The sequence below is a fragment of the Neopelma chrysocephalum genome, unplaced genomic scaffold (assembly GCF_003984885.1).
Source record: "Neopelma chrysocephalum unplaced genomic scaffold, ASM398488v2 Primary Assembly neopelma1_23, whole genome shotgun sequence".
In the NCBI taxonomy this organism is placed as follows: Eukaryota; Metazoa; Chordata; class Aves; order Passeriformes; family Pipridae; genus Neopelma; species Neopelma chrysocephalum.
The window spans coordinates 20,252,431-20,268,298 of record NW_020897691.1 but is presented as its reverse complement, the minus strand read 5'-3'; the positions used below and the strand labels follow the sequence as shown (position 1 = coordinate 20,268,298).

Below are 15,868 nucleotides of genomic sequence, written 5' to 3'. Positions count from 1 at the left end.
ACTTGCGTTCAGGCATGAAGAGGAGAGGCTGTGTTGTGTTCTGCCTCAAACACATCCTCTCAGGAGGCAGATGTGTTGATGTCTTTTTCACCAATATAAACAGCTCGACAGCCCATGGAAGCTGTTACAAACGTCACGTGAATCAAGGCAGGTAATCAAGCTAATAGGGAGTCATCAGGAAGATGAATCACTATTATTTATGTTGTGTGGCAGCAAGAGTTCTCCACCCTTTGTCTTGGCTCTGTACAAGTACATACTAGAGGATGATCCTTGCCCCGAATTCTTGCTGTCGAATGAGAGCATGGACTACTACAACTTCAGAAGTGGGAGCAGGGCTGAATTTTACCAGCTGATTTCAGTAGTGCACGTTCACTTCTGGAATACTTTGCAGGTCCACAGAAGATTATGGTAATTACCTACATGGCCAAGCTGTTTCACGTGGTCTTTTGACAGGCAAGTCACAAGAGCTTTTATTCACACTTCAACATATTAGAGCCAAAATTCTTGTTGGCATGATTTGCTTGTCCTGTTGTATGTTCCCACAGAATCTGATTATTCTGCCTGTTTGGGTGACTTAATTTCTCCTCCTTTTTCACTCTTAAGACTGATCAAAATTTTCATACTGAAGTGAATTATGTGGGATTTATGATAATTGTGACCTGGTACTTCACAAAGACAGTGATGTTACAAATAATAAATGACGAGGCTGCACTGAGGTGACCACAGTGCAACCAAATGTTCTACTTACTGTACATATGGAGCCACAAATCTGTATTTGGATTTTTATAAATGCTCTCTCTAAAAAAAATTCTAATAAAAACAAAGCATCCCAAACATGGCTTGCTGGTACTTGTAAGCTACTTTTTTCCTTATTTGTTTTCAGTTATTCTGAAAAATACTCAAATTATAGGTGATCTCTTCCAACTTTTAAAACCAGAAATTAATTAAATCTCTGTTTCAGGACCGATAGTGATTCATATTCAGGATGTTTCTTCTTCCTTACTACTCTGATCATGCACACCTCCAAAGCTGCTAATAATGTTGTGTGTATCTCTGTTTCATGTAGGATGTTGTGTCAACAATTTTCTGTTCTGCATTTCTTGTAAGGACAAGTTTCCTGTAAATCTCCATTTTTCCATCCCGGTGTTGGCTCTTGCAGTGTCCTTTCCTTCTGTTCTCATTTCTTCCTTCCCACACACTTCCCTTCTCCTAAGTTCACAACATGATTTCAGCCTAAAGCCTAACCCAGAGCTCGAGTGCAAAAGGGCATCCATAGGATGTTTGGATGCAGTTCACAACCATGGGAAGTTGCAGTGACCATGATTGAGATTGACAGAAAGAATAAAGCTTCCCACTCAGCACTTCTCCCTAGGAGCCAGCAAAAATTGTGAAGCAGCTTCATGGCTGCTGTAGGAAGGAGGTCTGTGACATATGGTAATAGCCCTAAAGGAGGCTAAAGATGTAGACACAACATCAAGAGTGCTCCGCTCAGATGGCAGATAGGATTTTTTCCTAGCCAATCCAGGAAATTCCTAACCTTGCCCACCATTCCCTTTCTGTTTCCACTGCTTACACAATTCAGACTTAAATAGCACGTAGTGCCTCTTAGCAACTTCTTAAAAGCGGAATTCCTCTTGCAATTCATTTTTTCCTTCCCACCATGAGCTGCACTGTGCCTGTGCAAACACCTCTGTGCTGCTCTGTGCCTGTGCCCCATCTGCAAGGCCACAGCCCCTGCTTTGCATGAGCAACCTTGCTTGAGCTTGGCATACACAGTACCTAACACTTACTAGTAGTTTGTATTAGTGTTGCCTTTTTGATCAGTCTGTATGAGAGCCCAGAGCAAAGAGGAAGGTAGCCACCCTCTTATGTTGCTAGTTCTCTGGTGGCAAGCTTTCTCACCCTGTCGTCCCAGCTCTTCTTAGCCAGTTGCACCATATTTAGGGCAAATTTGAAGCTCAGCCAAGCTGACAGTCAAAGTTCTCCTTGATAAAACCTCCAACAGCAGGAGGCTCCCGATGGTGTTGTCATTCTCATGCCTACTGCTCAGGTTTTTATTTTTTGCCTTAACACGTGGGATATGCTAAACATGAGATGAGGGAATGGGTGGTTCATAGAAATGCATCATAAAATATGATACATATCTGAGTGCTACAGATTTTGATTTTCCTTTACCAATCATAGCAGCTGAAGCAGTGGTCTCTACAGTGAAGTTGTATCATGATTTCTAGTCCACTTTCCTTTTTCGAACTACTTGTGAATCCTGAAACTTTTGCTATCTGAAGTACTCCAGGCTTTGTGTCTGTTTTATTGTAATCAAAATCAACCAATTTTTTTTCACTCTTCTTTGAAAAACGATTGAAGACTTAGTCAAAATCAAATCAGGCAAGTTACAAAGCTTGTTAGCCACATGAAGTGGCTTCATTTTGGAAACTGAAACACAGCATGGAAGCAGCCTTTGGTTAGATGTCATGTGTTTGATTGCCACTGTCTTTGGCTTCGTTAGTCTCCCTGGCAAATGATGAATGTGTGGACTTGCTGGTTGTTTAAATGCAGTTAAAATAAGAGGTTTACTCTTCTTTTGCAGACAGGTGGATGTCATCACATGTAGGAAAAATTGACCCAGTAGTCAAGAGCATAATTAGGGCTTGTGTAGGTTAAATCTTAATCTTCAGTGGTTGTGTTTTGATATGTCTGTGAGCTCCATATGCTGTATCTGTACTCAGTATTAATTCATGTGTTGAGATGGGTTTGGGAATTAACCCTCAGTCCTCAAGCTGGAACTGAAGTTGCTGTTCACATCATGTCAGTCCTCAGCTACTTGGAGCTGTGTATGGAGAGGGGCAGGGGCCTGACTGCTTCTGTCAGCAGCTGAGGCTGGCTTGTGGCATCTTGAATCTCCCACAAGATCATCCTGATATGCTCTAATTCTGTTCGAGAGGGGGACAAAGCGGAAACTGCCAGGCTCTTTGCAGAGCAGCTTTGCACTGGCAGAGTCCTTCACATGAAGGGATCTCCTGGAGCATTATTGCTGGAGTGGAAGGACACAAAAGCAGCCTGGTAGCTCCAAGGATCTGAATTCCAGACTTCAGTGGCTGTGGGGGAAGTCTGGGGGTCAAAGGCCCAGATCCAGGCATTCCTATGTGCTCTTCCTCTCACCTGTATCAGACTCCCATGTCCTTCCCACTTCTACAACAACTCCTGGATGTTTTGAGAAAAACTGTGCGTTGCCTGGCTGGCAGTCCCCCTCACGGGTATGGGAGATGAGGTCATGTGGGAAAAAGGCTCCAGTGGAGCCAATAGGAATGTGGAATTTGGGCAGCAGCTGAATTCAGATTACTTTTACATGGCCGTCTGCACCTGTGTTTGTGGGGGTGGGGATTTCTGGTGCTGTTGAACTGACTCAGCAGTTGCACACACAAAGGCTGGCAAGGTTTCTCCCCTCTCCTCTTGTCTGCTCAGTGTCTCTGCCAACACCCTATCATTCCCATCCAGGTGCAAGTAATCTCTATCGAGAAATCAGAAAAACTCATCTCAGGAACTGACGTGAGACTGATAGCAGAGGAACAACTGCTGAGATACTCCATGCAGAAAAGACTGTCTCTTTGTGAAAAACACGCCTGTCCTAAAGCTCCATGTCCTGGAACTGGGATCTGGAGGGAACAGCACACACAGTTTTCTGTAAGCCCTGTCCTCCTTTCAACACAGGCCCATAAAAGGAGGAGTCAGCAGTAGCGAGGGGATCTGCTCTTTCCACAGTGCCTATGTGGACTTGTCTGTACTGTGACCATCTCTGAAGGATTTCCTTTAGTCTCAGCTGAGGCTTGAGCCTGTAATGCAAACAGAAATGGAAATTATTGGGCTTTATATGCACCACCAGAAGTGTGCTTGGACCTCTGAAGACAAGAAGACTGGATACACATTCTAAGCAATCCGGTGCTCTTAAAACAAAGAAGAAAATTAATGCGTAGATGGATGTAGAAGAAAATTATAAAAATAAAATATAACATATAAAAAAAATTACACAGTGATTGGGATGAATGTAGGTGGCAATATTGCCTGTGCCTCTTGGTTTGCAACATGGGAAAATTTTCCATAAGTATGGAATAGACATTGCTAGCTTCTGCACCCTTCTCTGCATTACAATCAACTAAGAAGGTAAATCAGGGACAGGCAGAAATACGGAGAGTGGTAACCAGCTCCCTAATGGCTGTGCTGCCCTTTGTATGGACACCAACCTGACACAGAAGCCAGTGAGGCATGTATTGCTCTCACACTCTGTCTGCATTATGAGGTATTTGAAATAGTGTTGATAAACATACTTTTCTGGCCCCCAAATTACCGACCTCATGTTATCTGCCATGGGAGTTCCACTCTCTCCAGTGAGATAGTTGTGTTACCCAAAGATGAACTGCCAGAGAGAAGATATCCAAGTAAACAAACATATGCTTAGTGACCTAATTAAGCAGAATGTTGATATTCCATTCAAGTATGAGACCATTTCAGTTTATTTCCTGCTCTGCATTCTAATTTTGCTGTACGAAGTATAAGCAACTGGCTGTGGAGTTTTTGTCTCTGAACAACTGACCCTGTCAGATTGTCCTGGTTAGAACGGCTGGGACCAATTCATCCCTGGATGGGTGTAACCCAAAACTGTGTATTCCATAGCCTCCATGCCATTTCCCAAAAACTGCTGTCAGTAGAGGCCTGCAAGGTGGGAAGATGTTCCTGTACCCTTTTATGGAATTCCCCGCTCTGATATCCTTATATGGAATTCCCCGCTCTGATAAGAGGGACTGAGCATCCACATGCCCTTTTATGGAATTCCCTACTCTGAGGGAGGGACTGAGCACTCCCGCCTGAACTGGAGAGTATATAACTGGGAGTTTCAGAGCCTTGGGGCTCTCTCTCGTGGGACCCAGAGGAAGACAGCAGACCACCGCTGCTCCCAACCAGGCTGAGACCACCACCCTCGACTGGACTGCAATCACCACTTCTGACCAGACTGCAGCAGCTCTCCCACCAGCAGGTTTATTCCCTCTCCCTTTGCTTTGGACTCGGGGGGTGGGCCAAGGTACACCACTTTTGTTCATACCCCAGGGTGCTGGGTTTGTACATTTGGGTTTTGTGGATTAAAACCAATTGTCTGTCTGTATAATTGTACTTATTGCATTATTTTAATAAATTGTTATTCTGACTTATAAATCTCTCTTTTGAATTGAGTTCATTTTGCCTTGCTGGTTAACTTTTAAACCAGCACACAGATGTTGAAAATACAACTAAGATATGAGGTGTCAAGGCATATCAGCAAACCTTGCGCTTCAGAGAGAAGTGGAAATGGTAATTATTCCACTGATCTGAACTTAGTTCCTTATATTTTTTCACATCATCTAATAACTCAGTTAAGCACCCTATACACTTAGGAAAAGTGAAGTGTTTTTAATGAAGTTCATTAGCCAGTTCATTGCAATGTGTAATAAAATAGAATATCATTCTTTATCATAATTTGTAGGACGATATCAAAACACCAGGGTGTCATGTTAATAGCAAAGCAAAACTTTATAGAGCAAAATTGTTTGAGGGCTGTTCCTGCCAGGATGCAATATTGTCCTTTCAAACTCAGCATAATCTCACAAAAAAGGCTGTCCACATCTCTGCCAGTGGATGTGCAGAAGTATGGGTGTAAATAGGCACACGCAGTAGGTCTGTGCACCACTTACCTCAGGTTTATATGTCCATGTGCTTAAATTGTTCCAAAAGTAGAATTGAAAAGTGACCAAAGAAGAGTGGTGTGAAAACAATGGGAAAAGTCAGAATTTGCCAGTTAGGAGGACAAGGATGGAGAAGTTTGATGCAGTGGGTGTATAATAAGTGCCATCTGACAAAAAAGAGGCACTTGCAGGATATGTTGTGTCAGTTCTTTTTCTGGACAACATGTTGGTTATGCACCGTAGCAGAGTGTAGTAAAATGGCATTTTTTTATACATAAGTAATTAGGGAGGCATGCAGCTTTCATAAAAGAACATGCATTTGTTGTGGGCCTGCCACTAAAAATTGACTGCTGTTTGAACTACCCCTCTGCTGGGGGAGTCCTGCAAGAGTAGCATAGGCCATAGGGCTTCAATGGATACAGTCCGATTATGTGTGAAGCCCATTAAATCAGAATTAGAAAATTCCAGCAGTTATGAAGTTCAGCAGTAAGTCAGTGATGCTACCCACTTTGGGGACAGAGAGGGTACCTGTGCACAAATTCGTATATCTGAAACAAAGATTTCTTTATTTTGTCTATTGATTTTGCTATAAATCACTTAAATAGGATAGTAGGAAAGTGTGTCCTGTGCTGTAAATAACAGAAGGGTATATTTGCAATCATCAAAATAAAGTACCATTTCATTGAGATAAATCACATCGGTGAGTTCATCAGTTAACCAGTTAAACATGCATGAACCCCATGAGTGCTTTATAGTCATTTTGAAATATGGTTGTATACTTATTTATATTAATTGGAATAGAGTAGGATTTTTAATAATATACAGGAATCCAAAATTTGTATACATATGTTTGGTCTGTATATATATTTATACATTTAGAGTTTAATAAATAATCCAGGACTGAAACCACCTTCTGTGTTCAGCCCTTATATCCAGTCTTTCAATATTAGTAGGATTATCTGAGCCAAGTATGAGGAAGACTTATCTTCTCAGACCCTGCTGCTTGCAAAGAAGAAAGCTCCAGGGATGGGGGAATGTCATTCTTCAGGCTTCTCCCAGCCTCATTCTTTCCTCTTTTGATGTCCTCAGATGCTCCCAAGGACTTTGGGGGCTGTTTGAGCTCAGCTCGGAGCTGCCTGCCAGTCCCATTGGGTGCCATTTCCTCTTCAAAGAGCTATTCCTGCAGCTGCTCCCTTCTGTGCAGGGAGCGGAAGCCTTTGAAATTGCTGCAGCTTCGCTGCACAGTCTGTTGAAACAGCTCGCATCAAAAAAGAGAGGAGGAGAAGTGCTTGTATCTGTTTAAATTAATTATAGAGTCTCCGTCAGAAATTTGAAGGCAAACAGAGAGAGGAGACCTGATTTGTGGGATACTTCTTAGAAAATCGATCGCTAATCTGTGCATCAACTTTCTGCTCCTGGCGCAGAATGAAGCAGCCATGCCAAAAATTCATTTTACAGGAAATGTTCTCCGGTGGGACAGACAGACAACGTGCAAGCAGCTCAATAGCTGCAGTGCTGCTGGGAGCAGCATAGGGAGGTTAAATCTTCAGCTGCTTTGATAATGAGAAGATGCAATCCTGTAAACAGCATGAGGAATTAATTTTAAAAATTATTCTGAGACATCATAGCTTTACTCTCAGGCTAGGCAGTCTCTGAAGCTCTCTTGATCTACCTGAGGGACCTGTTTGGCCCTTCACCGAACCAGAAACTAGGCACCATAGAAGTTCCCCTTCTGTTTCAGGGTATGTCTTCCACCAGATGGGAGGTGCCGCACAGAGCGGTGCTCATGCTCCGCAGTGATGGCAGATGAGCTATGGGGAAGAGGGTATTACATCAGGTAAGCCTGTGATGAACTCCTTAGCCTCATGATAGAGACTGTGGAAATTGTCCTGGAACATGCTGAAAACCAGAAGGATTGAAACCAATTGGGGGGTTTTTTGTCCTGCAAGTCAGCTTTGTTGCTCTCAGGTGTGATGGAAGGGAAGAGAAATCTCTCTCTACATGAGGCCCTGGTCAGGCTGACAGTGTGTTAAACTGTTCTGACCAGAAGAACCGGAGAAGGCCCTAAATACAGCAGAATATTTGCAGCCTTTCCAGCAGCCCTGTAAGGCCAAAGTTCATGGCAAGTGCATGCCATTCTGTATATCAAATGAGAAAGAGATTATGCAGCATCCACCTTGAAAGGGGTTGGAACTACAGTGTCCTTGACTGTGTGGTGCCAGCATCCTTCATATGAAGTCATCAGAAGAATGAGCTTAGGTTCAAATGTTATGCTTAAAAGTGGGTTTACTCTTAACTGTAAGATTTATCAGTTTTTGTCTGAAAGGAACTGACTTACAGGAAGATGCTTGGTCTGCGTATCTGATTAGAAGAAATAGGCAATTTTTCCCTCTCTTTTTTAATTCCTTTGGCTTAATCTTTGTGTACGCAGAATATACTGTGGAAATTAATTTAGCAGTAACTATGGTGGTGCTTTTTTTACATCTGCATTCAGTAACACAGGCAGACTTTGATAATAGATGGTTTGGGTTTGATTGCTTCATACATTCCTCAACCACAGTTCAAATCTGCTGTTCTTTTGGTTTTGGGGGTCTGGGGACATGGTGACAACAGAAGAAAATGATCTGAAGTGTCAGATGCATGATGGATCTTGTGACATGAATTTCTTAGCTGGTATTTCCTCATTCCTCAATTGCCCCTTGAAAGAGGATGAAACTCTCTTTTAGCCACAGGGTGTCTAGTTCCTTTGTCCCAGCTTTGGGTCTTGAGTTGCTGCTGGTTTTAGAGTCGTGGCAGAGTTGGACATGAGCAAATGCTGGCATAATGCTGTCTTGACACTTGAGGATCAGGATTCAGTGAACCTCTAAAGTATATACACAACTTCAGGAAGAGGGAATCTATGGATTTTAATAAGTAGCTGATATTTAAGGGGGGAAAGCGGGATTCTGAACTTCTCTCATTAGAAAGGACAGTGTTCAAGATACCAGGCTTGGATGCTTCTGGCATTCCTGTGCATGGATGAATGCTCTTTACAGAACAAAAGACATATTCCAGCTCTGCCTTGCAGAATTCTCCCATGCTTTTGCTGAACTGGGAGGAACAAGTTAGTTTTGGGGCGATAATGGAGATCGCTTTTCTCATAGTGTACCAGTCTTAATAGCATATTCTGTCTGCAGTGTTTTTCTCTGCCTGGTACATTTGGCTGCACTAAATCAGAGTGAATTTATAATCCTTTACTTTTGTAGGAGGTGGCAGGAAGGCAGATGACTACAGTACCTCTTGTAGAATATTATTATAAAAAAAGTGTGAATTACCTCCTAGCCTCTCATGCTGTTGAAAAATTTATTTGAATGACATTTTCAAGGTGTTGTTTCTAAGACATTCAGCAATTGCCATTCATCCATGAATGGTTAGTGAGATGAATAACAAAAAGTTGTTTAGGATTCATAGGAGGAAGTGTTAAAAAATAACATTTGGCAAAAAACCACTGGTAGATTCTTTTGTATATCTAAACTGCACCAGTGTTATCTAAGTGGTTTGAGGTAATCCAGTAATTGTGAAAAAGATTATTTGAGACACAGAAGTGGCAAAATAATTTCCATTTGTATGTGGGCTGTAAGAGTTATCTGACTTGGGCAAATGCAATATGATATTATGGCAGTGTGGCTTTGAGGGAAATAAACAAGCCCTCCTTGCTGGCCATTCTTTAAGCAGGTAAAATATAGCAGCATTGCCTCAGAGTTAACTCATCCTTTCAGCAAGCAAATGTCAGAATTCAAACATGGCGAAGAGAGAGGAGGGAAAGTAGAGTGAATCTTAGACAACTTCATCTCTGAGTGGAAACCTTGAGAATAATTGACCTGCAAGGAGACATATACTGGGTGGTTGCATGTAGGCTTTAGGAAAAATTCACAATAGATTTATTTCTGAAAATATTACAAAGAGGTTGGTGTGCCTCAAGAAACCAAAACACTTCATCAGAACCTGAAGAAGATCTGTGTAGTGCTCTCATACATACATGTTTATGGTGAATACAACAATGTATGTTATTTTGCAGGTGTGTGACACTTTAAAATTGCTGATATCTTAGGGTGAAAATGGTAGGAATTTTGTATATACAAGACATACTATGTATCTGTGTATGGATGTTATTAAAGTACATTAATAAGGTACATAATTAAAGTGCATTATGTAACTTGTAATGAATTTTTAAATTTTGTACTGATTAGCACTTTATAGCTGGAATGTAACAAAAGCTGAATAGAATAATCAGAGGCTATTTCTAGCAAAAAATTAATCCTTGTCTTTAGCTAGAGCCTTCTTTTTCATAATTGTTGTTTAAATCTGTTTTTTTATCAAAACTTAAACTTCAGTAGTTTAAAATTTTACCATTATGAGTTTTCTTCTCCCATTTTATCCTCCTCCCCATGATTTTCCTTTTTTTATGTTAGCAGTTGACAAAAAAAAAAAAGTGATATCCAGAGCCTTTCCTCATCTTTGGAGGTCAGTCTTTTCTCACAGGCAAAAAGTGACAGTACAAGAGGGCATAGCCTCAAGTTGTGTCAGGGAAAGTTCAGGCTGGACATAGGAGGAATTTCTTCACAGAAAGGGTTGTTAAACATTTGGAATGGATTGCCCAGGGAGGTATTGGAGTCACTGTCCCTGGAAGTGTTCAAGAAACAACTGGACGTGGCACTTAGTGCCATGGCCTAGTTGACATGTTGGTGTTCAGTCAAAGGTTGGACTCCATGACGTCAGAAGGTTTTTCCAACCGAAATGATCCTGCGATTCTGTAAAAAGAGTTTAAGAAAGAATGAAGAGCTGAAACAGAAATTAGAAAATGCTGGAAAGCTGCATATCTTCTCTTTGAAATATAGACCTTGTATGTTACATACAGCCTCCCGGCTAAGATACATACATCCTACACAAAAATCATTAGCAATGCTGAGCTGCCACCTTATAGGTCAGATTCCCAAAACTTAGATCTGTACCAAAGCAATCAGTAAAGCAAATATTTTTCAGTTCCTTACAAGAGAGGACTATTTCCTTATGCTAAAGGAATAGATTCCTAGGGAAGTGCTTAGAGTGCTTAATAAAGAAACCTTCTTCCACCTATCTACTTCTGTAATATCTGTTTACAGAATATGCTTTGACTCATATGTTCTCCATCTGCTCTGTTATGTCTATCTGTATGCTTTTGCCTCGCACGCGCCTGCTCAAGATGCAATGTAAGTTGCCCATCTCTTACAGAGGAGTAAGCAGAGAGCATAAATAGTTTGTGCCATATTAATAGCAAGAATTTGCACTTGTGAGGTGCAGTGCGTTGTCTCTAGTGACTTCTGCACTTTGCCTATCCTCCTTATGTTCCCTGAGCTCTGGATGCTTGGTTGGTTTGGTTTTTGCCACTGCTTGCTTTTCTTTTTTCCTGTCCTTACAAAACTGGTGAAATACTGCTTAAATATCAATGATGTGGTTCATTCCATTTCTCCCACTGCACATTTTAAACTACAACATCCTTAAACAAGAATGCTTTTTCTCCAACCTCCATGAGCAATCCTCCCTGGAGGACTTCATAGCTGCACTGTGTCTCTAGAATGCCTGCCTGTTGCTGTGGCTATGAATGAAGCAGTAGCTTATCTTGTGTGCAATACTGGAATAGGCCATAAAGAAGAAAGATGGGATAGGGAATTTCTTCCCTATCAAAAGTCAGACAGGTCTTTTCGCTGATGAAAACCTTGTTAACACTCATCTTGACACAAGTGGAGAGAGAATGGAGGAGCAGAGCACCATCCAGGCAACATGAGGCTTGAAGCAGAAAGGGAAAAATGGATTTTATAGAGGAAGGAGGTAAAAGGTAGGAGAAGAAAGAACACTTTAGCTGGTGGTGGCTCATCCCAAATGAAGTCAGGGCTGGAGGTTTCCCTGCTCTCAATATAACCAAGGCATGAAAATGATTGTTGAAGTGATTTAGGAGTCCTTAGAGGACAGAAAGCATGGTATCATATACTGAAGACTGTTGCCATATTACAATTAATCTAATTTTTGTTTTCTCACTTTCAGTTTGAAGGACTGTTAAATACATCTGGAACTGATAAACGGATGAATAGACTGCCATTTACAAATCCTCACCCAAAATGAAAGAATGTGGCTTCCTGTTTAATGGGAGATTATTACTGTCCCAACATAAGCAGCAGCATTAGCCATGAGTCCAACAAAATTAAAGAGCTTTCTGAATGCTTTGACAAATAGAGTGCTAATGGCCTTGATGAAAAATGACTTTTAGCAAGATCTTCCAGATATTTTCTCCAATTTCAACTATATTTCAGTCCCACTAGATGCATGTATTCTTCTCAGATGAATTGTAGTAGGTATCGGGACATTTTTTCAACATCACTGGTCAATTACTTTACCACCAGAGTTGATCACATATTAAATTCAGACAAAGATATGGTTCACAGAGACAGAAAGCCTATTGCTTCATGGACACTGGGGATCACGGCAGGGCACCAACATTGCTGCCTCCCTACTTTTCTAACAGAGCCTTGTGTTGGGGACCTCAACAGCAGCACCAAGATTCCATTACCATTAGTGTTAGGGCTCAGAGAGTCAGAAAGCCTACAGCTCCAGGGACTCAGGGACTGCAAAAGTCATGCCAAGGGGACAGCTGCAGAGCACCAACATTGCTGTCTTCAAAGCTTTCTAGTCTGAGCCACGCATGGTGATGTGGACCCCAGCCTTAGCACCAAGGTACCATTATTGTTAGGATTATGGTTAGAGTTCAGAGAACCTGTACAGCTCAGGGGACACTGGGATTGGTAAAGTCATGCCAAAGGGATCATGGCAGGGCACCAACATTGCTGCCTTCCCACCTTTCTAATCTGGAACCCCATGGTGATGGGATGGGAAAGCCATATGAAGAATAGCTGAGGTCACTCAGTCTGTTCAGCCTGGAGAGGAGGAGACCGAGGGGAGACCTCATTGCAGTTACAACTTCCGCATGAGGGGAAGAGGAGGAACAGGCACTGATCTCTTCTCTGTGGTGACCAGTGATCGAACCTGAGGGAATGGCCTGAAGTTGTGTCAGGGGAGGTTTAGTTTAGTTACTAGGAAAAGGTTCTTCACCTGGAGGGTGGTTGGGTACTGGAACAGGCTTTCAAGGGAAGTGGTCACAAGCACCAAGCCTGACAGAGTTCATACTCTCAGGCACATGGTGTGATTCCTGAGGTTGTCCTGTGAAGGGACAGGAGTTAGACTTCAGTGATCCTTATGTGTCCCTTCCAACTCAGGATATTCTATGATTCTGTACTTTTTAATGAAAAATGGCATTTCTGATTGACTCAGATAAATACTTCAATACTTAATTTTTAAGGGGAAAAACTAGAGTAATTTTTTTCTTTAAAGATAAAAAAAGGAAAAGGCAAATCTGCATGGCTTTCATTTCTCAAAAATAAATGATTTTTTATTAACTCTCCCACCACAAAAGCAGCTGAAAACAGTTGATATAATACAATATCTGCAATTCTCAACTCTCAGAAAAAGACTTACTGGCTAGAAGGGCTGTTGACCTCTCTCAGATGCAGAGTGAGAAGGCCTTTCCACTTTTTGGCTAAAACCGTCATCTGTCAAGTACCCTGGGGGAGGTACAGTAGAGATCTCCTTCAGTCTGCTTGGGTGAAGGAAGCAGTTGCAGTGATATGCTCTCTGGTCACCAGTACCTAGGTAGACAGCAGGGCTCAACTGAGAGCCCTCATACCACACCACCAGCTGATGCTGCCCAGCCAGAGGGAGAACCTTCTGCCTGGGGAAGGAGCTTGTGTCTCAGCTACCAGTAGGGGAGAAGGATCAGTAGAGAAGGTTTCCTGAAGGATCAAGGAGCAGGTCTTAATGCTGCCATTTACATACTGTATGTCAATAGTTTATAGTGTTCGTAACTTGGTTCTCTTCTTAAAACACACACAGTGCTTTCCTGCTTTACAGGACTGCTAGGAGCTAGTTGGTGTTTGCCAAGTTCCCAGCTGTTGTATGGGAGAGACAGAGGGAATATTTGTTTAGGCAGTGGTTGTGGCACAGAGGTTTGTGGTATGTCCATAGCCACCATGAGCTCATCCACTAATGCTGGTAGAGTCATTTCAGCCCCTTGATCCCATCTGAAGACAGACTGGAGGAGGATACCAAAGTACAGTTTCTATTAGCTTCTTTAGACTTCTGGTTATTCCTGAGGTGTTGCTGACTTTTCCTGGGAAGGGGAGATTGGAAACATTACAGAAACTCCTTCACAAATATTATTGTGATGTTCCTGGCTTCCTAACCTACTGCTGCATCCTTCCTGCTTCCCGTGATGTGCCTAACTGAAGGCATGCCACGAATCCTTGAATCTTGACCATATAGTCACTTGGATGCATGTTGCTAAGCCTGGGCTCAAATTCATGGAACCTGTCTAAAGTTGTCCTGAAGCTGAAGTCCATTGGTATTAAGCCCCCAGTTGCTCTCTACTTTCAGCAGAAGAAAGGAGGAAGAACAAGAATAAATTTCACAGACAATAGCCCAGGTCTTCCTCTGGCCTTTTTGTGTTCCCTCTAGCATGTTTACATTGACATTTAGAGAGGCAGATGGGCTCACATTTAATAAAAAGTTTTGAAATAATCTGCTTTGATTGGGTGCCTAAACTATTGGATTTTATCCACATGCTTTTCTTCTCCTGATGCCATGAATGTAAGAGGTTAGTACACTGAAGCCCTTAAGTAGCTGTGGACTTGCGACCAGTATAGTTCTGACTTTGACCTCCTGACAAGGGAGTGTTGAAGTGGGCCGAGCCCAGTTGAAGCCATCACCAAGCTACATTCCAGTACAAAATCCATCACTGTTTGCCTTTTGCCTTGGTTTAGATGCTTTTTCTTTCTTTGTGTGCATTTCCTCACTGATAAAGTGCTTTTATTTTTCTTTCTCACTATCTCAAAGAAATTTTATAAGGGTTAATTGGAATTTTTCTAAAGCATACTGACAGTCAGAAGTTATTTAATTATTAATAAAACTAATAATATACCACCATCACAAAGAATTATACTCTGGTAATCTCAGCTGATCCCATAGTGACTCTGGGTTATCAAGGGTCTCTTATTGCACTTCTTGTCACAGTTGGCTAAGAAGTCTGGGGGTTTGGGTTTTTTTTGCTCCTTTGTTTTGCAGTAAAATGATAATTGGTATTGTTGAGATGAGAAAGTAGTGTCATGCACTGGAGAATGTATTGGAGATAGCTGATTAAAGTTTAGGATTTATCTAAGGACCACAAGATAATATTGTCTTTTTATAGTAGTTCCTCTGCTTTCATCAGAGCAGCAAGCTTTTTCTAATGTTTTAGTTTTGTTCAATAGTGAAGAGCATTAAGAAGTTGGTTATAGGGCTAAAGAAGCCTAAGCAACAAGGTAGGCTACTAGGTCAAGTAATTAAAATAGTAATACTGTTCTACTGCCAGGTACTTTCTGCAGAAGTGCCAATAAAAAGTTTAGTAGCCTACTAAGAATGCACTACAGCATCAGGAAAGCAGAAACAAATGCTGAGTGTGGTCTGACGTGGGTGTGCATTATGTACCCTCTCTACCCAGCGCTGCTGCCAGTCAAACAGGCCAGCTTCAATTGCTTAGATATTCTTGCTGAAAATAAAACTGGCAGAAGCCCCTGCCTAGAAACTTACAGAAGTGAATTACACACGTGGGTGCCCCTGAGCAGCAGTGCTTATCTGCTTGCTAGCAGTGGCTCAAAGGCATTCAAGCAAATACAGCCTTATTGGTGGGGGGGGAGAATTCTGTGAGGAAGCCCATCATGAATAAACCAACAGTGTTAGGTAAGTCTCTACTCCTTTTGGCATACCTTTGCAATGCTCTTAAGTCAGTCCTCCTTCTCAGTCCTGGGAGAGTAGCTGCCATCCTTGTGGTCTCCACTATGGACTCCTCATACCGTGTTGTCTTAGCTTGGTGCAGACCCAAATCTGAGCCAGTGAGTCTTTCAGCAAGCACAGCTGAGGTGGCTGCAGCTCCAGTTGTGGAGACAGGCCCTAACCAGCCCTTCTCAGCTAACCTGCTCTTTTGAAGACATCTCCTCTCACTCAGCTTGCTCTGCCAACGTAGCCTGCCATGCTGGCTCCCACATCTGCACTGCAGC

General features: G+C 42.1%; 1 protein-coding gene across 3 annotated transcripts in view; it reads left to right on the top strand.

Moving 5' to 3' along the window:
- The window catches only part of AIG1 (androgen induced 1), a 124,365-nt gene that overhangs the window by 83,698 nt on the left and 24,799 nt on the right, over positions 1-15,868 (top strand). The window contains exon 4 of one of the 3 annotated variants that reach the window (XM_027689475.1): positions 3,496-3,750. The exons of the other annotated variants lie outside the window; for them this stretch is intronic. Coding sequence (XP_027545276.1) covers positions 3,496-3,735 — 240 coding nt within the window. The 3' untranslated portion in view covers positions 3,736-3,750. Of the gene's footprint in view, positions 1-3,495; positions 3,751-15,868 lie in introns of those variants that run through there. 3 annotated transcript variants of the gene reach the window in all.